Source organism: Ursus americanus, chromosome 24 (assembly GCF_024610735.1).
Source record: "Ursus americanus isolate L20-20 chromosome 24, mUrsAme1.1.p, whole genome shotgun sequence".
Lineage (NCBI taxonomy): Eukaryota > Metazoa > Chordata > Mammalia > Carnivora > Ursidae > Ursus > Ursus americanus.
The window spans coordinates 33,854,007-33,879,710 of record NC_142150.1 but is presented as its reverse complement, the minus strand read 5'-3'; the positions used below and the strand labels follow the sequence as shown (position 1 = coordinate 33,879,710).

At 36.7% G+C, this 25,704-nt stretch overlaps 3 protein-coding genes across 3 annotated transcripts; all 3 read right to left on the bottom strand.

Annotated features, from left to right (window-relative positions):
- Positions 1-277: 277 nt before the first annotated feature.
- LOC123784958 (olfactory receptor 8K3-like) lies at positions 278-4,005 on the bottom strand. Its single transcript, XM_045786495.2, has 2 exons — positions 3,077-4,005; positions 278-482 (listed from the first exon to the last, which is right to left on the bottom strand). Exons 1-2 carry the CDS (start codon positions 4,003-4,005, stop codon positions 278-280), a joined length of 1,134 nt encoding a protein of 377 aa, XP_045642451.2.
- A 7,537-nt stretch (positions 4,006-11,542) lies between these two features.
- LOC123785269 (olfactory receptor 8K3-like) lies at positions 11,543-12,484 on the bottom strand. Its single transcript, XM_045786993.2, has one exon. The coding sequence runs from the start codon at positions 12,482-12,484 to the stop codon at positions 11,543-11,545; it is 942 nt and encodes a 313-aa protein (XP_045642949.2).
- Positions 12,485-21,497: 9,013 nt separating this feature from the next.
- On the bottom strand, positions 21,498-22,445 carry LOC123785268 (olfactory receptor 8J2). Its single transcript, XM_045786991.2, has one exon. It carries the CDS (start codon positions 22,443-22,445, stop codon positions 21,498-21,500), a length of 948 nt encoding a protein of 315 aa, XP_045642947.2.
- Positions 22,446-25,704: the final 3,259 nt, after the last annotated feature.

Sequence of the window (25,704 nt, the reverse complement as noted above, 5' to 3'; positions counted from 1 at the left end):
TATATACATACACACACACACAGTATATATACACACACATATATACCTTCATACCTATACAGTTTTAATCAGACGTACACATGTGTAATCAGCATAACAATCAACAGACAGGCTTATTCCATCGCTACATGGGTCACTTATGCCATTCCTTCATAGCCACCCCTCTTCCCTTCCCTCCTTCCTTTGTCCTTAATCCCTGTCAACCACTAATCCATTTTTTATCACTATACTTTCTGGGTACAAAATTCTCAGTTGACAGTTATTTTGTTTCAATATTTTAATGATGATGCTCCATTGTCTTCTCACTTGCAGTGCTTCTGATGATAAATCCATTATCTTTATTCCTCTGTATATAAAGTGTCTTTGCTTTTTCACTGCTAAATGTTTTATTTATCACTGGCTTCGAGAAATTTGATGGTGAGGTGCCTTCAGGTAGTTGTCTATGTGTTTCTTGTATCGGGGGTTTGTTAATCTTCTTGAATCTGAGGTCTTTTAATTTTTATCATGTTTGATTATTTTTTACCTGTATTTTCTTCAATTAATTCTAATGACATTTTTCTTTGGGGAAATCAGTTGTATGCATACTTGGCTGCTTGAAACTGTCTCCCAGTTTATTATAATTCTTTTTATGTTTTTGGGTCTTTTCACTCCCTGTGTTTCATTTTGATACTTTTTATTGCTGTCTCTATAGACTCACTAATCGTTACTTCTGTGATGTCTAATCTGCTGTAAATACAATCCCATTTATCTTTCACCTTGAACATGGTACTTTTTATCTCTAGAAGCTGAGATTCATTTTTTTAATGCCTTCATGTCTCTAGTTACCTTTTTGAAAATATGATATACAATAACAGTTTTTTGCCCTTGTTTGCTATTTCAAACATATGTGCAAGTTCTTGATCAGTTTCCATTGATTGTCTATTCTATTCATTATAGATCATGTATTCCTGCTTCTTTGTATGCCTGATAACTATAGAATGTCTTTCATTTATTGTGAACCTTTCTTGATGGATACTGGATTAATTTATATTTTAAAAATATTCCTTGAATTTTGTTCTAGGATATAGTTATTTGGAAATAGTTTAATTCTTTCAGATATTGTTTTTATAACTTCTTAGGTGGGACCAGAGCAGCAAGCAATTTAGGGCTAATTATTCCACTTACTGAAGGAAGACTTCCTTGAGTACTCTACCGAAAGCCCTATAAACTATGAGGTTTTCTACTCCCTCTGCAATACATTGGCACAATTTCTACCTCTGTTTGAGTTCCGGAAACCGTTGCCTTTCATCTTCTTAGACGATTCTTTCTCTCACCTGGATGGTTTCCTCTTGCATGCACTGATCACTAATCTGCACAATAATTGAGGAAGACTTTCTGCAGAGATCCAGTGTTCGTTCTCTGTACAGCTCTCCTAGTGTTGGCACTATGTCTTGCAAAATTGAGCTACCATAGTCTTACTGGACTCTCAGATTTGTGTTTTCAACTCAGGCAGGTAAAGCAATCAATCATAGGATTCACCTCATTTGTTCCTCATCCATCAGGGAAACTAGACTTTGTTGCTTGATTTCAATGTTGTGACAACTTGTTTCATATATCTTGTCTCTGCTTTTGTTTGGTTTGGTGCTTTTTTTTCCTTCTTCTTGTTTTAATGGGAAGTTAAGGCCATATTAATTGAAAGCAGAAAACAGTATTCAGCATATCTTAAGATGAGCCCTGGAACTAGTCTTTTCATTCTTCTTAAATAATTATTTCCCTTTTTATGCCTCTTATACCCTACATAAATGCGAAGAAATAGAGATTTTCTTAAAAATATGTTAAGAATTTAATCACTTCTATCTTCTGACTGTTCTTGTCCTGGATTAAATCTCTATTCTCTCTCAAATGTATCATGATTAATCCCTAAGAATTTTCAATTTCTATTCTTTGAGTCTGCCATCCATTATTTCCACAGCAATCATAGCTGTCCCTTAATCAAAGATCGATCAAGCCACTCCTTAGCTCAAAATCCTCCAAAAGCTTTATTATCATTCAGAATACAAGGCAAGTTTTACAATGGTCTATATAGCCCTACAAGATCAAATTCTATGTTACAAGTTCATCATGTCTCTTTTATTTCCTAATCATGTTTACGCTCCCACCACCTTTGACTCTGGTGTTCTTCAGCACATGAGGCATTGAGAACTGCTGCTATGTCAGCTCTGTCCCCGTGGAACAGACTTCCACTAGGTAGCCAGAGTCTACTCACTCAGCTCCTCAAGTGTTTGTTTCAATGCCATCTTTGCAGAGTGCTCCCTGACAACCTTAATTAAAAGGTGACCCCCATCCTAGTTACTTGTTCGATCTCATTTTCATATTGCTCAATTCAATCCATCCCACTGTACAGACCACTTCATTTTTTTTAAAGGGTTACTTGATATTCTTGTCAATGTGAAGTCCAAAGCTTTACACTATAGCTCCCTTTGAGCAGAGCCCTGTAATTCATATAAAAACCTTCTAAGACATGGGTTGTAGATAATTTCAGTCAATATAGTTTAAGGAGTATGCAGTGTCATACAATGTGCAGACCACTTCTCACGCTATTTTCTGTAAGCCCCATAAAGGAAGGATTTTGGTTGTTCAACTTCATAATATATGTTTATTTCCTTGATCAATCCATTCATATAATATCTATCAGGTACCTTCTTTGTGTGGGACTTTTACTATGCTAGACAGTTATAGATAAGGTTGTGAAAGGGATATACAGACTCCCAGGTTTTATAAAAAGAAGTGTTTAGTGGAAGAGACAGACAAATAGGGTAGTGCGAGAACATGTAAGAATGGCACTAGACCTGGAATTGAAACTAAATTAGGTTAGTATCTGAAGTGTGAGAAAGATGAAACAATCTGTTGGTGATTATCCTCATTTGAATTTGAAAATAATGAATAATTTTCTATACTTCTATGCTTATCAAACATTGATTCTTACCCATCCCTTGGAAGCAAGACTACAGCAAAGTTAATTATAATATACATTGCCTAATACATAGTTATTTGTTTGTGTATCCTACAGTGAATTTTAAATAGAACATTTGCAAACATTCTGCAGGCCCTATACAGGGCATTTTTCACCTCTTTGTTCCTCAAGCTGTAGATCATGGGATTCAGCATGGGGATAACCAAAGTGTAGAATAAGGAGGCTATTTTATCAGTATCAAATGAATGACTCGATTTGGGCTGCACATACATAAAAAATAGAGTACCGTAAAATATGACTATCACTGTCAGATGGGATCCACAGGTGGAGAAAGCCTTGTGCCTGCCCTCTGTAGAGTTCATCCTGAGCACAGCAACAAGTATCAGCATGTAAGACACAAGGACTATCAGAAGAGATGACACCAAATTAAAAGCTGAAAAGATCAGAATTATCAACTTAATTTCATGTGTGCCTGAGCAGAGCAAAGCTATCAATGGGAGACTATCACAGTAGAAATGTCTGATGACATTATAGCCACCAAACGATGAAAGGAAAATTTTTATAATGGTCAGCAAAGACAAAAGGATGCTGTATAGATAGGGGATTGCCACCAGCAACTGACATAATCTATGTGACATGATGACTGTGTAGAGCAGAGGGTTACAGATGGCCACATAGCGGTCATAGGCCATTGCTGACAAAATGAAAATTTCACTAGTAATAAACATACTGAAGAAAGTGAGTTGGGTAGCACACCAGTTATAAGAGATGGTAGGCCGATCTACAGCAAAGTTTACCAGCATGTTGGGTCCCACAGCTGTTGAATAACCCAGATCAGTGAGAGCCAGGTGTCTGAGGAAGAAGTACATGGGTGTTTGTAGTCCAGAGTCTATCTTGGTGAGGATGATCAAGCTCAGGTTACCCACCACCAAGACGAAGTAAACAGTGAGGAAGAGTCCAAACAATGGAGCCTGAAGCTCAGGGGGTCCTGTGATTCCCAGTAGAATGAATTCTTTCCATCTTGTTAGGTTGTGTTTCTCTGTGCAGGCCATTTGGGAAACCTACACTGGGAATAAATATAAAAATAATCATTAACTTGCTTGACATATGACTAAGATGACCATTGTAGAAAGTGAATAAAGGCTGAAATCTTGCATTTATGGCCTGTTGCTTTACATTTGCTGTTCCAACACCTGGCAGCTCAATTCTCTCTCTCCCAGCTGAACTCCTTACAGCTTTCTTAGATATGACACCAAAAGCACAAACAGCAAAAGTAAAAATAGATAAATGGACATAATCAAAATTAAAAAAAAAACAAAATGAAAAACAGACAAACTTTTGTGCATCAGAGAACACTACCAAAGAATGAAAAGATGACCCACACAATGAAGGAGATTGCAAATCACATATCCTGTAAAGCTCTATTATATAGAATATATAAAAGATTCTTCAATTCAATAGCAAAAAAACCAAACAACCCAAATTAGAAAACAGGCTAAAGGCTTGAACAGACATTTCTCACAGAAGATATACAAATGGCCAATAAGTACATGAAGAAAGGTTCAACACCATTTGTCATTAGAAAAATGCAAATCAAAACTACGAGACACCACCTCACACCCTATAGAATGGTTATTTTTTTAGAGATTTTATTTATTTATTTATTTGAGAGAGTGAGAGAGAGCACAAGCCAGGGCGGAAAGGCAGAGGGAGAAGCAGACCCCCTGCTGAGCAGGGAGCCCAATGTGGGGCTCCATCCCAGGACCCTGGTATCATGATCTGAGCTGAAGGCAGATGCCTATGGACCGAGTCACCCAGGCACCCCTAGGATGGTAATTTATTTATTTATAAAAGGAAAATTATAACTTGCTGCCTCATAACAAATGTCTAGCTTTCACCAAAAACTATAATAAAGATGTTTACAACCTTGTATTCACCCAGAAACCTCGGTTATCAAAGCAGATCGTTAAGGAGATGGCTAAATCATTGAAGGAGGTATCAGATCCTAATGGGGTCCTGAAGAGTCACTGGTCTGAATTAGTCACAGAGACAGGTGCAGTCCACTCACGTCTGAGGAGGCATCTCTCTGTGCTCCCATGCGTTCCTGACACAACCCAGTGAGAAGGATTTATGTGTATCTGTTTGCCTTTTAGGCTCTCCCTCAGGAGAAAAAATACAAGTTAATTAAGCCTGGAGGTTAAAAATGAACCGTGGTATATCTGCTAATTATACAGGGCATCTTTACATCCCCCTACAAATAAAGTTCTGTAGATAACTTTCCACACAGTATCTCTCTCTCTTTTTTTTTAAAAGATTTTATTTATTTATTCGACAGAGATAGAGACAGCCAGCGAGAGGGGGAACAGAAGCAGGGGGAGTGGGAGAGGAAGAAGCAGGCTCATAACGGAGGAGCCTGATGTGGGACTCAATCCCAGAACGCCGGGATTACGCCCTGAGCTGAAGGCAGACACTTAACCGCTGTGCCACCCAGGCGCCCCTCCACACAGTATCTCTTGATTGAGTCTTCCTACTCTAACCCAGAGATCTGGAATCAAAACACTATCTGTAGGATAGGTATTTTCATTTTTCTCCCAACCCGTAATTGTCTCCTGTTGATACAATGGCTTTTTAGGATTTCATGGCTGAAGACATAATGTAGGAATGTTTGAATGATGCTTATTGCGTCCTTTTAAAAATTCACAAGGGGAAATAATATATGTGTAGCCATTTTCCCCTTATTTGTGGTGTTTTAAACTTATTATTGAGGTATAATATACATATTGATAAATGTATTCATCATAAATAAATTTAACAAATGTAACACATTGTGTAATTGGAATCCAGATTAAACAGCAATGACAATAGCAAAAATAGAATAAAACATTATCAGGACCCCAGAAGATCCTTCATTCTTTCTACAGTGAACTGCCCCTCTTATAGACACACATGCATGCACACACACACACACACACACACACACACACAGATAACTGTTATTCTGTTTTTTAACAGCATAAATTATTCTCACCATTTATGTTACTTTATATAAAAGAAATCTTATACATACTATTTTTTTGTGTCTGGGTTCTTTCAGTTAATATACTCTTATGGTCGTTGTAGATTGCTCATTCTCATGTCTGTATACAACTGCATTTTATGAATATATCACAAATTAGTTATTCACTAATTTATTGTTAAATATCAGAACTGCTTTCAATTTTTAGGTTTTATGACTGGCGATATTACAAACATTCTATTTCATCTCATGTTTTGATAAACATAAAGTTTTCTTTTTCATATCCTGAATCCTTATGAAATAATAAAATTGGATTTTATCATGTATTTATAAAAGAGAATCATTTACAGATTATAAAAAATATTATCCCGAGAAACGCAGAAGTCTCCTAACAATGGTAATTAAAGATGGCTACTCCCACACTCTTTGTGTCTACAGCAAGATTGACTTAATCTTGAATATGTTTCTATTTCTGTATATTTCTTATCCTGAAATAGCTGAGCCATAGGATATGCATTTTCAGCATTAATAAGTACTACCAAATGCATTTCCAGAATGGTTGTATCAATGTGCATTCTTAGTAGCAGTGCACGGTTTTACAATTGCTCAACATTCTCATCAGGATTTGGTATTTTACATCACTTTCTTTCTGGCCTTCTAGATGGTGTGTATGCGTATCTAAGTGGTTTAGTTGGCATTATCCTTGGACTGAATGAAATCAAACACCTTTTCATTTGTTTCAGAAGTATTTATAAATTTGGTTTCAAAGGTATTTTTTTCATGTCTTTTGTCATCTTTGTATTGTATATCATGTCAACTATTTATTGATTCGTAAGAGTTATTTTTATATTTTGCATGAGTCCTTTTTCATTTATGTATGTCTGACTACATAGGTCTGATAAAAATATTCTCTCCTACTATGAAACTTTCCTTTCCACATTATTAATTTAATGAACGGAATTCTTAAAATAGTTCAATGAATCATTTTAATCTTACAAAATTATTGTTTTCTGTGTTTTGTTTAAAATTTACATATTCTAATCCACAGAGACGTTCCATTATGTTTCCATCTAAAATGTTTATTTGCATTTCACATTTAGATCTTTAAATCAGGTAGAAGCGATTCTGATAAGGTCTGCATAGGTGTCCAGATTCAGTTTTTCTCAAATAAATATACAAATAACAGCACTTATTGAAAAGATTGTTCTTTCTCTTTTGGGAAATAGTGATGTCTCTATCCTAAGTTAGGCAACAGTATATTGTGGGTCTGTTTCTGGAGTTACTATTCTATTCCATAAATTAGTCTATCTGTCCACAAGAAAATGTCTTCTTAATTACCATAGCTTTATAATAGCTCATGATATCTGGGATTGCAACTCTTGCAACTTTATTCTCTTTCTTCAAGATTACCTTTGATATTTTTGGTATTTTGCCTTTTTCTTTCTTTCTTTCTTTCTTTCTTTCTTTCTTTCTTTCTTTCTTTCTTTCTTTCTTTCTTATTTAACTTCCAGTTATTTAGGGGCACCTGGGTGGCTCAGTTGTTTAAGCATCTGACTCTTGGTTTCAACTCAGGTCATGATCTCAGGGTCCTAAGATCTAGCTCTTGGTTGGGCTCCATGATCAGCAGGGAGTCTGCTCGAGATTCTCCCTCTTCTTCTCCCTTCCCCCCTACTCTCTTTCTCTCAAATAAACAAATAAAATCTTTTAGAAATTAAAAATTCCAGTTAGTTAACATACAGTGTAATATTAGTTTTAGGTCTACAATATAATGATTCAACACTTCCATACAACACCCAGGGCTCATTCCAAGTGCTGTCTTAATCCCTATCACCTATTTATGTTGTTTTGCCCAACCCCAAAAACAAAAACTCCAGTCAAGAAATGGGCAGAAGACAAGAACAGACATTTCTCTGAAGAAGACATACAAATGCCACGGACAGGAGAAAAAGTGTTCCGCATCACCTGGCATTAGGGAAATAGAAATCAAAATGACAATGAGATACCACCTCACACCAGTCAAAATGGTTAAAATTAACAACTCAAGAAACAACAGATGTTGGCGAGGATATGGAAAAAGGGGAACCCTCTTACACTGTTGGTGGGAATGCAAACTGGTGCAGCCACTCTGGGAAACAGTATGGAGGTTCCTCAAAAAGTTAAAAATAGAGCTACCCTGTGACCCAGCAATTGGACTATCAGGCATTTATCCAAAGGATACAAACATAGTGATCTGAAGGGGCACCTGCACCCAATGTTTATAGCAGCAATGTCCACAATCGCCAAAATATGGTAAGAGCCCAGATGTCCATCGACAGATGAGTGGATAAAGAAGATAATATATATATTACTCAGCCATCAAAAAGAATGAAATCTTGCCATTGGCAATGACGTGGATGGAACTAGAAGGTATTATGCTAAGTGAAATAAGTCAGTCAGAGAATGACAAATATTGCATGATTTCACTCATATGGGGAATTTAAGAAACAAAACAGATGAACATAGGAGAAGGGAAGGAAAGGGAGATAAACTGTAAGAGACTCTTAACTATTGGAAATAAAGTGAGGGTTGAACTGGGTGATGGGCATTAAGGAGGGCAATTGCTGGAATGAGCACTGGGTGTTATATGCAACTGATGAACCACTAAACTCTATCCCTGAAACTAATAATACACTATATGTTAATTAAATTGAATTTAAATAAAAAAAAAAAGGATGCTGAATGGCTACCTATCTGATGGGTATAAAATGAATATGATTTAAAGTTGAAAAGTTGAAAAGCATCTCCCAGGCAAGGGAGATGCCCACTAAAAGAGAAAACCAAACAAACAAAATTTTACAATTGGCTTCTGAAGTTCTAAAAGGAAAGGGTAAAGATGGAAGGAGGAAGGAAGGAGGGAGGGAGGGCAGAAGAAGAAAGGATTCCTGTTGAGATTATATTGAAATATTGAATATTGAAAGATATTGCACATTGTCACAATAGTAAGTCTTCCATTCCATGGACATGTTTGGTATACATTTTTATTGATTTATCTTTTATAAATGTCTTATTAAAGTTTTGTACATATTATTACTGAGACCTTAGGAATTTTTTATTAGATTTATTCCAAAATTAAGTTTCTTTTTTTAATGGTTTCATAAATGTTACCTTTCCTTCAATTTTATTTTCTAATCATTGTGGGTGGCATGTGAAAATAAAGTTGATTTTACTAAATTTATTTGTATCCAGCAAATTTGCTAAATTCACTTATTATTTCTAATAAGTTATATATTTCCCTATGTATTTAATTATAACATTCATCAAAAAATAAAAATGGCTGTGTAGAATATATATTTTGAATATGCTATCACATATTCAACCATTCTACCCTTGATAAGCCTTTAACACCTATGATGATTACATCTGCCACAAACATTCTATTACTTATTCTCCAGTGGACATAATTACACAGGAATGGAATCACTGCATCATAGAATATACGCATATTAAACTTTAGTAATTATTCCCTTATTTTTCCTAAGTTTTTATAGCAATGTACTCTCCCTGATACAAGTAAAAGAATTATAGTGTTCCACATTCTTACCTATACTTTGAATTATTGTTCAAACAAACTTTGAATTTTAGCTATTCTGGGGAGTGTGTAATGATATCACAGTATATAGTCTTCACTTACATTTATCTAAAAAATTGTTCAATTTTTGGAACACACTTATGCACTTTTGGCTGTTTTGATATCTTCTTTTGTGAAGTGTTCCTTGAGGTGTTCTGCCCCTGCCCCCACCTTATTTTTTCCCTCCCAATAAATTGACTTTCTTGATCATCTTCATTCTAGGAGTTAGGCAGTTTGTTGTTTTGTTTTGTTTCATTTTGTTTTACAAATTACTTTGGAAGGGTGTGTGTATTTCAAATGTGGTCCCTCTGGATTTTTTCAAGTTCTTGTGGTGTTTTTTCATTAATACAAATTTTCATTGTAGAGAGTATTATTTCTCTATTATTATTATTATTATTATTATTATTATTATTATTATTATTATTTTGCATCCTGCTTAAGGAATCTTTGTTGATCCCAAGTCATGAAAATATTTCACTTTAACAAACCTTTTGGTTTCAGCTTTCACATTCTCATTCATAACACATCTCAATTAATATTTACATGTAGTGTATAAATGACCAAGATTCATGTTTTATATAGGAACCTAATTGAACAAGGTTGATTTACTGAGAAAACCGATTTTCCCCACTATATTGCAGTAGGGTTTTTGTTTTAAAACAAGTGGAATTACACATGTGGGTCTATTTTGGACTTCATTTTTATATTCTTGATCTCTGTAAATATGTGCCCTAATGACGTATTTTAAAAAAATAATCTCACTTCATTGAAGGAATTGATATCTGTTATTGGAAGTCCTCTGAAATCTTTCTTCCTCTAAGATATTGCCCTGGCTATAGCGAATCCTTTGCATTTCTGCATAACTTTTGGTATCAACTTAAGAATTAAAAAATACTCGCAAACAATGAATCATGGAACACTACATCAAAAACTAAGGATGTACTGTATGGTGACTAACATAACATAATAAAAAATTTTAAAAAATGATAAAAAAACAAACAAAAAGAATTAAAAAATACTATTGGAATTTTGATTGCTACTGCATTAAATCTACAGGAAAATTTAGGGAGAACTGGCCTCATCACGTTTGTATCTTCCAACCAATGACCTGGTATATTAACATTGATCTCTCCTTCAATAACTCAGTAATGTTTGTTGTTGTGTCTAGCAATGAAATCACGCAAATTGTTCATTAGATTTTTCCCTAAGTATTATATAGATATTATCTAGTATAATTGATAGTTTAAAATTTCAATTTTACCTATTTTTGTTGGTGGATAGCAAAATAACTGATCTTTAATATGCTGATACCATGTCCACTAATCTTGTAAAATTCACTTATTATTTCTAATGTTTCAGTGCAAAGTCTTTGGAATTTTTAGTGTACATATTTATGACACTTGAAAATAATCAAACTTTGTTCTCTGTTTTCCCATGCATATACATGTTCATATATCATAACATTACAAATCTGAAATGCCACCCACCAAAGGAGATACAGTTAAAGTGTCATTAAGACAGATATGGTTGATTATTTATTGATGTATATATGCCCAGCACACACAAAAAAACCCAATATGCTATCTTATATCAGTGTACCAATGTGATGAGCACTAGTCTTAAAATGGTGCCTAGTCCACAAAATACATTCAATGAAAGATACTAGGAAGACTTTAAAAATTATTTAATGGCAGATGTATTAGAACAGACTTCCCTTAGATTGTAACATAAGTATTGGAAATGTGAGAAAAGAAGTCTGGACTCCAGTCCCTTACAGTCACACTTAAGGACAAATAAAAATTGATACCAGGAAGATGATCACTACGGGAATACCTATAAGTTGAAAACAGGAAAAACATTTCTAGTTGCCCATGGCTTTTACATATTACTCCTCTCAAAGGCCTATGTCATATAATAAACAGTAGTCTATAACATAATTTATTGTATACACAGTCTATATTGAATTCTACATAGGCAGTTTCTGCCAATTTTCCCATAGTCTATGCAGGGCACCTTTTACCTCTTTGTTCCTCAAGCTGTAGATCACGGGATTCAGCATGGGGATGATCAAAGTGTAAAACGCAGAGGCAATTTTATCAGTATCAAAGGAATGACTGGATTTGGGCTGCACGTACATGAAGAATAGTGTTGTGTATAACACGACGACTACCGTCAGGTGGGATCCACAGGTGGAGAAGGCCTTGTGCCTGCCCTCTGCAGAATTCATCCTGAGGATGGCCATTAAGATCAGGATGTAGGACATAAGCACTATCACAAGGGAGGAAACCAAATTGAATGCTGAAAAGATCAGTATGATCAACTCAATATCACGTGAGCTTGAGCATAGCAAAGTTAACAAGGGAAGACTGTCACAGTAAAAATGTCTAATGACATTATGGCCACAGAAGGATGACATAAAAATCTTTATGGTGGTTGTCAGAGAAAGAAAGGCACTGTAGAGATAGGGGACTGTTACCAGCACCCAGCACACCCTTTGTGACATAACAATCATGTAGAGCAGAGGGTTACAGATGGCCACGTAGCGGTCATAGGCCATTGCCGACAGAACGAAAAGCTCACTGATGATGAACAAGATGAAGAAAGCCAGCTGTGTAGCACACCAGTTATAGGGGATTGTGTTTTGATTAGCTACAAAATTTACCAGCATTTTGGGTCCCACAGCTGATGAATAACCAAGATCAATGAAAGCCAGGTGTCTGAGGAAGAAGTACATGGGTGTTTGGAGCCTGGAGTCCACCTTGGTGAGGGTGATCATGCCCAGGTTGCCCACCACTGAGACTGTGTAGATGATGAGAAAGAGCCCGAAGAAGGGAGCCTGCAGCTCAGGACGGTCTGCGAGTCCCATTAGGATGAACTCTGTTAGCATTGTTAGATTTTGTTTGTTCATCCAGGCCGTTAAGGAAAATTGCTGTGGGAACAACCATCACAAGAGTCATTGGGTTTCAGGAGACAACATCTGCTGACATTTCAGGAGGCAAAGTCATTATGGATAAGATAAATCTAATGTTTTAGATGGGTTAATTTAAAATAAGTCTCATCTCCATCACTGAACCTCAAACCAAATTTAAAAAGTGTTACAACCTACGGTACATGGTAGCCATTTTATTTTTTGTGCCAGACGCTGGCTTGGAATTTTGATATATTTTAAAATGCTGTTCCCTTAAAATACATAGAATTGCTTAAATATATCATACTTTAGAAGGAATTATAATAAAAATAATAACCCTCTGCTTCTTGCCCTTGCAACTTTACTTCCAATCTCCATGTAAACCATGATTCACTCATTGAATAGACTTTGATTTGCATTTTTCATTAGAACTCTCCATATCTAATGGTATTCCCAGTCCATTACCCATTTTGTTTATTAAATTTTGTTATCATTTCACTATGCTTTTATGAGTTTTAAATATTGTTTAATTTTTTTATGTTGACATAATAATTTAGCAATCTTGCAGACATCCCCAACATGCCTACTCTAATGCACATAAATAAATTATATTTTCTCTAGAATAGTGTACCTGAATATTTAGCTCTTATATGTGGATTTTTTCAGTTTCTGATTTTTGATACGTTGCACACCAACTAAGGCCTGCATCTACAAGTTATTCAATATAAAAAGGAATTCACTACATTCTCACATTTGCTTTGACCTTAGTATTAATTATCTGAAATGCCGTGTTTAATGTTGTAGTTATACTTTCTGCCACATTCTAAGACAAGTAAAAATTAGACTGTATTTGTTAATGTATTATCTAAAATCATCCAGCATACAGCCATAAATACACTTATCCAACAAAGAGAAATATCACTCCAAAGTAAGGGATACTATCTCAAATGTCTTAAAGGCTGGCAAATAATATTGCATGAAGTGCAAGAATGAAAGACAGAGTAAAAGGGAACAAGGGAAAAGAGATGCAGCATGATTTAAAGTACTTAAATTTTATCTTTTTAAATGTACATGGACAGGACAAATGCTTATTTGATCCAGATAACACAAACTCGACATGGTATTGAGAGAAATGAAGTACATTTACCATATTTTAATTTGAATACTATTCTTACACCTTTATTTCATCTTCCATCAAGTATACATGAAATGTTTTCTGTTAACACATTTTATTTAAAGATTTCACTTTGTCGATCTTTACTTTTCCAACTCCTTTCTCCTTCAGATTGTTTTTAAAGGCAGGTGTCCCAAAATTTCATGGAAAAAGAAATTGTCCATATTTTTTTACTAACTATTTCAGACTGAAAAATTGAGAACCCCACTGTAACTCATGCTAGGAGACAAAATCATGATTTAAAAAAGAAAGATATAATAATAAAAGAAACGCACAATATATTCAGGCTTAATATATCCCCTACAAATATTACTATGTCACTGATATCAATTTAAAAAGTGTGTAAGAATTACAGCACAGTTGCCCAAGCTGCACTGATCCCATGTTTGGCTGGATGGTTTAATTTTGGAAATTCTGTAATTAGAATTGATCACATTATCCAACTGAATTAGAAAAAAAAATGGAGCATTTTAACAGACGAAGAATTAATACCATTTAAAATGGACAAAAGCTATAAAAAATTAAGAATAAAAGGGAAATGCCATAATGATAGAATATGTAATAAGAATTACAATGTACCTACTCTTAAAAGGTGAAAAGTTAAGACATTTGGAGCACTGGGTGTTATATGCAAGTAATGAATCATGGAACTTTACATCAAAAACCAGGAATGTACTGTACGGTGACTAACAATATAATAAAAAATATTAATATAAAAAAAAGACATAGAAACGTACACACACACACACACGCAGAGATTCACTGATAAATTTCTACCATAGAAACAGACTCAGATAAATAATCACACATAAATAGCTGTTTTCAGATAAATTTGTTAAATTTGCTTCTTCATATAATTTCCTTTCAATATATTTCTAAAGCAGTGACTTCATGTGTACATCTTTTTAAAGCATTTACGTTTTTAGAATTTTTGTTTCAATGACTTTCCTGATCACAGTATTTACAGCAATATAGTAATGTATATTTATAAAATAAAATTATCTTATCCCCCCAAAAAATAAATAAAAAAATAAACAAAAAATGCAAATTATAAAGAATAACATAGACACTTTTGAAAAGAATAATGCTACCAGATAATGAAACTTAGAAAGCTGGAGTTACTGAGGCAATATGGTGTACATCAATGGAACGGAATAGGACCTCAAGAAAAGACCCACGAATGTATAGGACATAGTGTATGACAGAAATGGCATGCTAGGACAGGCATGCAAAAATGGCCTATTCAAGGTATCTAGAGATAGTGATTATGTACATAGTGGCTGATGAAATTGGATGTTTAGGTGATCCATATAAAAATCAACCCTAGACTGGTCAAGGATTTAATGTCATAGAAAGTTAAAATTATTTTTATTTTCTTGGGAGACAGAGAGGCTGTACATGCAGGAGGGTGAGGGGTGTGGCAGAGAGAGAGAGAGAATTTTAAGCAGCCTCCATGCCCAGTGCAGAGCCCCAGGTGGCTCTCAATCTCATGACTCCGGAGGTCATGAACTGAGCCGAAGTTGGAGGTCTAACCAACTGAGCCACCCAAGTGCCTCTGAACTTTTATAACCTTAAAATCTAGAACCTCTGGATGCCCTTAAATAAACAGAATTTTATGCCCTTAAATAAACAGATTTTATCTGCCAAAATAATATTGAATTTTTGGAAATTCTCAAAAAAATAGAACAAAAATTCAATATTATTTTGGCAGATAAAATCACTTGACAAAACTTGCTCTACCCAAAAATCTATTCAAGATGTTTAAAGCAAAGCAATACCAAACATTCACTAGCAACAATCAACAAATGACAAAGCCTCATGTCTTAAGTCCAAAGAAAGGATTGTTTCATAGCAGTTTTTACAGTTTGGCAAACCTCTTCATCCCAACGTTCATTTTATTGTGATGTTACAAATCCCTGGAGTTCTTCTGAAACTCAATTGAGTGAATATTTGTGTGGCCCTCCTCCCACCAATCCTGCCCAAGCACTACCTGGAAAGAAACAAGGAAATTGAGCCTCAAACCTGACTCTTTTCAGATGGGAGCAGAAATTCCAGAGCTGCACCAGGACCTGGGGGATGGGCACAGAGCCCAAGGATGTCCTCTTGTGCAAATGCAAAAACTCAGTCTCAACTAAATATTCTATAAAATTTTGTAAATAGCCTCACCTGAGATAAACGGGTTGGTCATATTGAGAACATTGCCCACTTATTAAAAGGTGGGAGGGAAAGAGAGAGAGAGAGGGAAGGAGAGAGAAGGATTGTAAGTAGAGCTTGCAAAAATGCTAACTCCCCCTTCATGATTTTTTATTGTCTGCAATCTCAATATAAATGTAGAAATAACAAGAATAGAAACGAGGTCCCTTACCACCTTCAAAGAACATTCTCACAGTGGTAAACATATACCATTGCTCCAGAAAACCTAGTTACGAAAAGAGATGATTAATATGCATGATGTAATGTACTGAGTCTGGCTTTGGTGACTATACTCATAACTGTCATTTAAATGGAAGACAGGGATCCAAAATCATCCCTGCAGCTAATCTAGTAACCAATATAATCAGTGCCATCTATTCACCTTAAATGAAGACTGTCTTCTTGCTCTCTGTGTGATTACTAGACTGGCTGCTGTCAGAAGAATTTATGAGCATCTCCTCCCTTTGAGACACTCCCCTGAGAGCTTGAATGCGATTCTTGGTTATTCCCAAAGCATCTGAGAGCAAGAAATGATGCCACTGGTCTTTGCTAATTATTCAGAGTAATTTTGATTTCCCTATTGAGGAAATCTTTTTTAAATAATTTATTTATTTATATGAGAGAGAGAAGGAGTTGGGTGGAGGGGCAGAGGAAGAGGGAGAAGCAGGGACCCTGAGATCATGACCTTTGGCAGACAGTTAATTAACAGAGCCACCCAAGCACCCCTGTTTTTTTATATATATGATTCACCAGATTTCCTTAGTTGTTATTCTTATTGTATTCACTCAAATGTCTGGATTTAAGTAGAGTATTTCTCAGATACATGCTTTCATCATCTATCAATTACATAAACTTTCAGCATTTCCCACAATGATTTCTTCCATGTTTTACATCTGAGGATAAAGACAAAGCTATTTATACAAGACCTATAGTGTGTTAAAAGCTCAGAAGGAATAAAAATTTATGAATATGTGTGTAAAGTTATTTATATTTAGTTTTTCAACCTAAGGAACTAAACTGAGTTAATGATATGTAATTTCACATCCCATGTGTATTCTCATTCTGATCCCGCTTCTACATCAGTTCCCTTTCCCTACACAAGTATCTCCTCCACAAAAGTTGATATATGTTCTTAATAAGAAATTCAGCTTTATGGGGCGCCTGGGTGGCTCAGCCAGTTAAGTGTCCAACTCTTAGTTTCAGTTCGGGTCATGATCTCAGGGTGGAGAGATTGAACCCTGCATTGGGCTCCACACTGAGTGGGCAGTCTGCTTGAGATTCTCTCCCTCTGCCCCTCCCCCTGCTCACACTCTCTCTCTCAAACTCTAAATTAAATAAATAAATCTTAAAAAAAAAAAGAAATTCACCCTTATAAAGTGATTATAATGTGTGTGAAATAAGTCAAGCGGAGAAAGACAATTATCATATGGTTTCACTCATTTATGGAACATAAGAAATAGCAGGAAGATCGGTAGGAGAAGGAAGGGAAGAATGAAGGAGGGGTAAACAGAAGGGAGAATGAACCATGAGAGACTATGGACTCTGGGAGACAAACTGAGGGTTTCAGAGGGGAGGGGTGGTGGGGGACTGGGACAGGCTGGTGATGGGTAGTAAGGAGGGCACATATTGCATGGAGCACTGGGTGTTATATGCAAATCATGAATCATGGAACACTACATCAAAAACTAAGAATGTACTGTATGGTGACTAACATAACATAATGAAAAAAATTATTATAAAAAATAAAGAACACATACAGGTTGTTATATAACTTATTTTGATACTTTAAGGTTCTCACTCAGCTATATGGCTTTGAATTTTATTCATCTTGTAAGTACACACCAGTATTTTTCTGGTCTCTGTTTCATAAAATTGCTACACTCTGTCTCTACCCCCATTTACTATAGATTTGCCGCATTTAGTAACATAACAAGCATTTAGTTAGTTCCCAACCTGTGACTTCTACATGCATCACCACAATTAACTATTTTGTGTGTGTGGTCCCCACTATCCATGAATGAACATGTCTGAAACATCACCTGAGACCCTGTTTTGGGGTAAATAGAGCACATTTAATTTACTTACATAAGAATGGAGTTATTCCAAGAGTTCTTTTGTCTGCATATATTCCACCACCAGTACACAGCATTTCATACTGTGGACGGCCACCATATGAATATGTACCTTTGAACAAATGGTAAAGGCTGCAGCAAATAATTAAATCAGACATGCTTTATAGAGCTAATATTGTTTTCCTTGATTTAATACATTATTTTTTAAAAAATCCAAATATTTGTCAAGATTTGAAATGGAAAAGTGTACTCACTATGATTCAGGTCAACAAAGAAGTTCAGAAATTATAACAGAGACAGATACACTTTAATTTTAATATAATGTTCCTATTTGAATGTCTATAACATTAAAATGTTGATAAAGTAGTTGTTGAAGTGACAAAACACTGACACACACCTCATAGCAAATTGGGGGAGGAGACCTCCAAATCCTACTTTCCTCCTGGGCACCTGGCCAGCTGACTTCTCATCCTCCTGCCAGGTGTGGAGAAGTGGCTGAGCCCTAGCCTGACTCCCTATGGAGGTGCAGCCCCTCCCTGAGTACCACCATTCTCCATCCCTGCTGTGCGCTGGTCCTGAGAGCCTCCCACACTGCCTTCTGTTTCAGAGTTTGTAGTTCTTTTTTGAATGGTTTCCTTGAAAGCATTTTTTCTTTTTCATTTCCATGGAGGTGGCTTGTGGAAAGAGCCATTTGGAAAGCAGAGATGATAGATGTGACCCATGGCAGGTAGACAGTTTGGTGAAGGCATATGAACTTGCAGGAAGATGGCATTAGCAGCTCAAACCAAAGTTCTCTAGACCTTAAGGAACAAGAAAATCTGCATTGGAACCCTTACAATTCATCAGTTTACCTTTTTAAAAGGATTTATTTATGTATTTGTCTGAGAGAGACTTCATGGGTGAACCAGGGGAGGAGGGGAAGGAGAGGGAGAGAATCTCGAGCAGATTCCATGCTATGTGCTGAGCCTGATGCAAGGCTTGATCACAAGACCCTGAGATCATGACCTGAGCTGAAATTAGGATTCTGATGCGTAGCTCACTAAGCCACCCAGATGGTCCCCTCAATTTAACTTTAATTAAACAAAATCAGAATCATGCCAATTTCTGTTGTCTTTTAGATTATCAATTTAGTAGGAAGCATTTAATACTAGACATATTTCTTGGATGTAAGTAAAATACTGGGATATAGGATTACGGTGCTTCAGAACAAAATGAGCTGCTGTGAAAATAGTCCTTCAGTAAATTTTTGGGTTTAAATTTATGAAGTAGTATTTACTATGCCGAATTTAGGGAAGTTTTATGTTTTTCTTATTTTCATGGTCTTGAAAGGATTCAGCGTATGCCACACAAGATTTACACACTCGCGATGCTTTCTGCCTAGAGCATCCCCAGGTCAAAACTACTGCTTCTGTGGCAGGTGCAGAAGGAGGGGCCCTGTGGTGCTGTTTGAAGTGTGTCCTAACTTTTGCAGGTGTTGTCAGACCATGCTTTATGGCCGTGTCTTGCATCTTTTCTCTCCCCTCAGCACGAGGGGGATTGTGTTGTCACTGTTTGGACACAAATGTCATGGAACCTCCAGAGCAGTTAGTTAGGGATAAGCTGGAAGTAGAGGTGACTGAGCATCTGATCAATTGGAGATCAAAGCCGCCATATAAATTATTTTCCATACCTTACTACATGGAAAACCGGTACCAGGCTGATGTGCCTGTCTGGTTGCTTGATTGTGTTGATTCATCATTTCTGATAAATGCGTACAAGGGATATGTGAGTGCATGTGTATGTGTGCATACACTTAGGAACCTTAGAACCAAGTACTTTCTGCTTATCCTTCATTCAGAGATGGCTTTGCGTATAGCTTGCTCAGGGCGAATTTTGTAGCTAAGTAATGTAGAAAGGGTAAATAGTGGAAAGTTTATGAGACTAGCCCATTGAGTACTAGTGAATGAGACATGCAAGATGTTAGATTGCGCAGTTGCACAAAGTACGCCATATAGATATAGATATTTTAGGCAGAAATGGGTTCCACGCCCTGACAAAGATGACCAGAACTATGAACATGGTGCCCTTCACACAAAGATATTTGATGATGTGATTAAATTAAGGACCTCCAGAAGGGGAGGCTATCCTGAACTATCTGGGTGGGACCAATGTAATCCCAAGAAGGAGAGGGAAGCAGGAGAGTCTGAGTCAGAAGGAGATGTGGCAGTACAAGCAGAGTCAGAGTGATGGGATCACCGCTTGGAAGGAATTGCCAAGCAAAGGATGAGGGCTGCCTCTAGAAGCTGGAAGAGGAAAGAAACAGACTCTTCCATGGCCGTCCAGGAAGGAACGCAGCCTGAGGACATCTCGATTGTAGCCCAGTGAGACTCATTTAGAACTTCTCACCTCCAGAACTGTGGGGTAATAAGCTGCTGTTGTTTCAAGACACTGGCTCAGTGGTGATATGTTACAGTAGCACTAGGAAACTAATACAAGCGACAATGTAATTATGTTTAGAAAACACATATATGTAAATCAAGTTAAAAGGTAGAAAACACTACAGCTTTCATTCTTGACTTTAATTCATTTAATAAAATACATAAGATTGATAGATGTGCAAGTGTGAGTTTAGCCCTGTTATTCTAATTCTGTTCACAGAACTAGACTCAAAGACAAAGGCTTTCTGCTGGGAATGTACTTCCCCAATTGTACATATGTAGGCTGTTGTAGACCAATACAGCCATAGAAAGGTTAGACAAATGGACAAACTGAAGATAAATTATCTATATTATATACTTTTATATATTTATAAAGAATGAAACTTAAAAATCTTAAAGGCTAATGCTCTCAAGTTATGGCCAATTTTGTCTGTGGAGACCAGTGATATTCACTATACATTGTGACTTTTCTGTTTTCAGCCAGCTATTCTGCTTATTTAAACAGATCTATGGCAAGGAAGACGACCTGACTCTTGACCACCTTCCAAGAATTGGTTCTCACGTAATTTCTCCAGTGCTCAGACATTCTCTTCTTTGATTAGAAATTATAAAAACCCAGTAACAAGTTGTGTGTCATTGTAAAATGTGGTAACTCTGAAATTATTGTTCCCTACCTAAATAAGTGTACTTCCTTTGGTCAACTAATACATCTTTGTATTAGCAAAAGTTAGGTATTTGAGGTGAGAATAGAAAGGGTTAAGATTTTCCCGTTGAAATCCATGGAATTTTTTTAAAAAGATTTTATTTTTTTATTTGAGAGAAAGCATGAGAGGGGAGAGGGTCAGAGGGAGAAGCAGACTCCCTGCTGAGCAGGAAGCCTGATGTGGGACTTGATCCTGGGACTCTGGGATCATGACCTGAGCTGAAGGTAGTCAACTAACCAACTGAGCCACCCAGGTGCCCAGGAAGAAGCAGGCTCAGGGAACCCCACTCGGGACCTGAGATCCTGACCTGAGCCAAAGGCAGATGCTTAACCAACTGGGCCACCCAGGGACCCCCATCGAATTTTTAACTATTTATTATCTTTGCATTTAACAGAGATTAGTTTTTTAGGAGCAAATGAAAACCCTTTTATGAAGACAATTGTAGTTTTAAATTTACATTAATTTGAAAGACTGACAAGGGTTACTTAGGAATCTCTTGAATGCATCCTTCACATCCCTGTTCCTTAGGCTGTAAATGAGGGGATTCAGCATTGGTATCACCAGGGTGTAGAAGACAGAGGCCATTTTATCAGTATCTAATGAGTGGTTGGTCCTTGGCTGCAAATACATGAAGAGAATGGTCCCGTAGAACACAGTGACAGCTGTCATGTGAGAGGCACAGGTGGAAAAGGCTTTCCTTCGGCCCTCTGAGGAGCGTATCCTCAAAATGGCAAGGACGATGTTGAAGTAAGATGTTAGAACAATAATCATAGAGAAGAACAAATTGGTCCCTGCAGAGATAAACACCGCTGTTTCGGGAATGTAGGTATCAGAGCAGGACAATGCCAACAAAGGGACAGTATCACAGTAAAAATGATTGATTACATTGGAAGAGCAGTATGACATGGAGAACACACAAGAGGAGACAGTCAGTGCTGTGGTCAGACTGTAGAGGTACGTGAGGGACACCAGCAGTATGCAGACCTGTGAAGAGACCACCGCCATGTAGAGCAGGGGGCTACAAATAGCCACGTAGCGGTCATAGGCCATTGCAGCCAGCATGAAAATCTCACCAACGATAAAAACCAGGAACCCACCCAGCTGGGCTGCACATCCATAGTAGGATACGGTTTTCTTTGTAACCAAGAAGTTTACGAGCATTTTGGGGGCAATGACAGTAGAGTCACCGAGATTGATGATAGCCAAGTGCCTGAGGAAGAAGTACATGGGCGTTTGAAGCTGAGAGTCAACACTGGTGAGGGTGATGATGCCCAGGTTCCCTGCCATGGTCAGCCCGTAAATCAGCAGGAAAACAAAGAAGAGAGGAATCTGAAGCTCTGGGCGATCTGAGACTCCCATTAGAATGAACTCAGTCACCTGGGTGAGATTTCCTGAGGCCATTTATTTTGTTGCTTTCATCCTCTAATGGGGAAAATGAGAGGAGATTAATAGATGGTCAAGTTGATTTTTCTGGGAGATGCTAGATTTTAGACTGTTTCATTTAAATTGGATAATTTCTGTTCACAGGTAAAAGTGTCAGATTTTAATTTTATTTCTCATAGTCTTTTAACAAAATTCAAAAATACATACTTTCTAGAGACCAATATCATGTTGTTAGAAGCGTTGCACAAGGGGCACCTGGGTGGCACAGTCGTTAAGCGTCTGCCTTCGGCCCAGGGCGTGATCCCAGCATTCTGAGATTTAGCCCCACATCGGGCTCCCCCGCTGGGAGCCTGCTTCTTCCTCTCCCACTCCCCCTGCTTGTGTTCCCTCTCTCTATCTCTGTCAAATAAATAAATAAATAAAATCTTAAAAAAAAAGAAGTGTTGCACAAAGCTATTAATTTTTCAGTTGTGTTAGATATAATTCATATTAGTTATATATACAAAATAGATGATATGTTTTGGTATTTATTTGCATATCTTAATACATTAATTATACTATTGCATGAATACATATTTGCATATGCACACGTCTCTCTGTATGTTTCCAATGATAAAAGATAGTTATGTATGAGCCAGAGTGAATTCCAGTGACTTTCAGTTATTTTTTCCTTAGGCACCACTGGCTTTCTCTTCAGCGCATACCTTGTCACCAACCTTGGGAATTCTTTATTTCTGTGTGAAATACTTTGAGTATGCTGGTTTTTTTCTTATCAGTTTCTACCACACCATGCTGTTTCAGCTGCCCACTGACAGACTATATCTCAGTAGTCTTCCTGCTTTGTGTTAGCCAGAAACTGATTTTTTAACATAATCACATTTTTTTGGCCAAATAAACGAGTCCTTTCTATCACTCCAATCTTTACCTACTCAGACATGTCTCTATTATTATGTTCTGGCAGCCATTTGTTGTTGCTGTTTTGTCTTTTTTTCCTGTCATATACTTCTTTCCTTCAAATTGTTTAAAGCATGTTCGGATGTTTTAATAAAATCTTGTAGTTTTAATTTGCTCAGATTTGATTGCTTTGTGTTCCTTTACAGAGAAATGAATGGAGAGAAGTACTAACATTATTCATTATGTACTATACTCTAGGCCCAGAACAATGTTAGCCATTTTAAAATAATTATCTCATTATTCTGTAGGAATGTCCAAGAAGACATACGGAATTTTTTCTACGTCTGAGGAGACACTGGGGCTCAATGAGATTAAGTCATGCAAAGAATCTGTGTACAATATTGATTAATGCTATGGTTTTATGGTTTTGCTTTATGTGTTTTGTTTGCTTGTTTGTTTGGTCGCTTGGTTGGTTGGATGTTAGGCCACCAATTACTAGCTGTGGGATTTTTATCAAGTGTTTAAATTCTTGTCTTGTGTGAATATAGTGAGATACTACACAAACACGGGTTAGTACAGAGGCTGTTAACAATAAGATATTTGGTGCCAGCTGTTCTTGTTATTAGCATGTTTTGAACAATTTTTTTTTCTTTTTTAAAGATTTTATTTATTTATTTGACAGAGAGAGACAGCCAGCGAGAGAGGGAACACAGCAGGGGGAGTGGGAGAGGAAGAAGCAGGCTCATAGCAGAGGAGCCCGATGTGGGACTCGATCCCGGTACTCCAGGATCACGCCCTGAGCCGAAGGCAGACGCTTTAACGACTGCGCTACCCAGGCGCCCCTGAACAATTTTCTAATATGGTTTCCTATTTGTGTCCCAGTAACTCATTCTACCTCACTGAGGAGTTTCATAGTTAAAATGGGAATAACAAGTAAATTAAAATTTTGCATATCCAAGCAACTGGGACACGTGATATCTAGCTATATATTTAACAAACAAATCACGTTGTGTTCTCCCACAACCTGGTTCTTTCTTAAATCTGTGGTGTTTATTGAATCGATGATGCTTTATTCCATACATCAAATATATGTCTGATGAGGTTATATGACAGTGTAGCACTAGATAGTCTGTATGTCTTTTCTCCTACCATCATATCTGTGAAGAAATACAAAGGTGAGTTTAAGGTGGAAAATACAGTGGCAACACTCCCTTTAAATAAAACATTTCCTGTTTATTTGCTGCATGTAAAGCAGCTGAGTACATGTTTCTTTCACTCTAAGATATAATACTCTCAATAACTATATCCTTAATTTAGCAAAAAAAAAAAATTCAACAAGAGTAATTATGGATTGTGTACTATAAATTTGTGCCATTAGCTTTTAAAAATACATCTGCATATATCATGACCACTTACTAATTCATTTTTCTAAGTAAATATTACTAACGGCAAAGTTAGGATTGTTTTTATTTTGGTAAGTATATATCACTGAAATGAAGTATTTTTCTCCTGTTTCTTCAGAAGTTTTCTGATTTAATCATTTCTGATAAAGCTATGTTAGTTTTTGATTCATACTGTTTTAAGTTTGTTGTTGAAAAGAGATATTTTATAAGTCTGCCAAAATAACATGTCAGGAAAAGAACTTTAAAAATGTACCCAATTTTGATCATTTATACTACAATTTGGCCGAGAAATCATACTGCAAATGTTTTAAATAGCTACTGAAATAATTTCAAGAGATATTCGATTGGTCTACAATTTGTCTTGAACTTATTTAAACCTGAGTTGGGTTAGGGACAAACTGCATCTTGACACAAGCTGTCCGTGTTCACCAGCAACTGAAAGCCTGCCAGTTGACATCAGGGAATCTTTCCATCATAGGGTTTGTCACCGTGGGCAATGGGAAAATCAGGGAGGGGAGAAACTTATTTTTCTTGATGTTTAGCAATTTAGTAGGTCTTCTTGGAGAAGAAATCTGATATTTCAAAGACACTTAAGAAGTTTCCTGTCTGATATAGAGTGCTTTCTAAAGCATCAGTTCTGCCAGCTCTAAGGCAGAAACATTCCTCTTTATCCTAAGGTGAAATAGAATCCTCACAATGACTCTCCATCACTCTGTAGAAACGCTCACACTCTAAGTTATCAGCAGTGGTGCTGGGCACCGTGGTGTGAGTCATTTCCCTGTCCCTTACACTTACCCATCAGAGAACAGAGATGTAAGTCCCCAGAAGAGAACGGAAAAGGTATTTCAGTCCTGAGTCTGATTTGAATCCATAAAGCTCCCTAGATACATGGTCTTCACATCCAGGATGAGTACTGAGTAAACCATTGGGGTGAACCTACCTGAACCAGAGATCACCTGAGACCGACTGCAAAGGTTCTG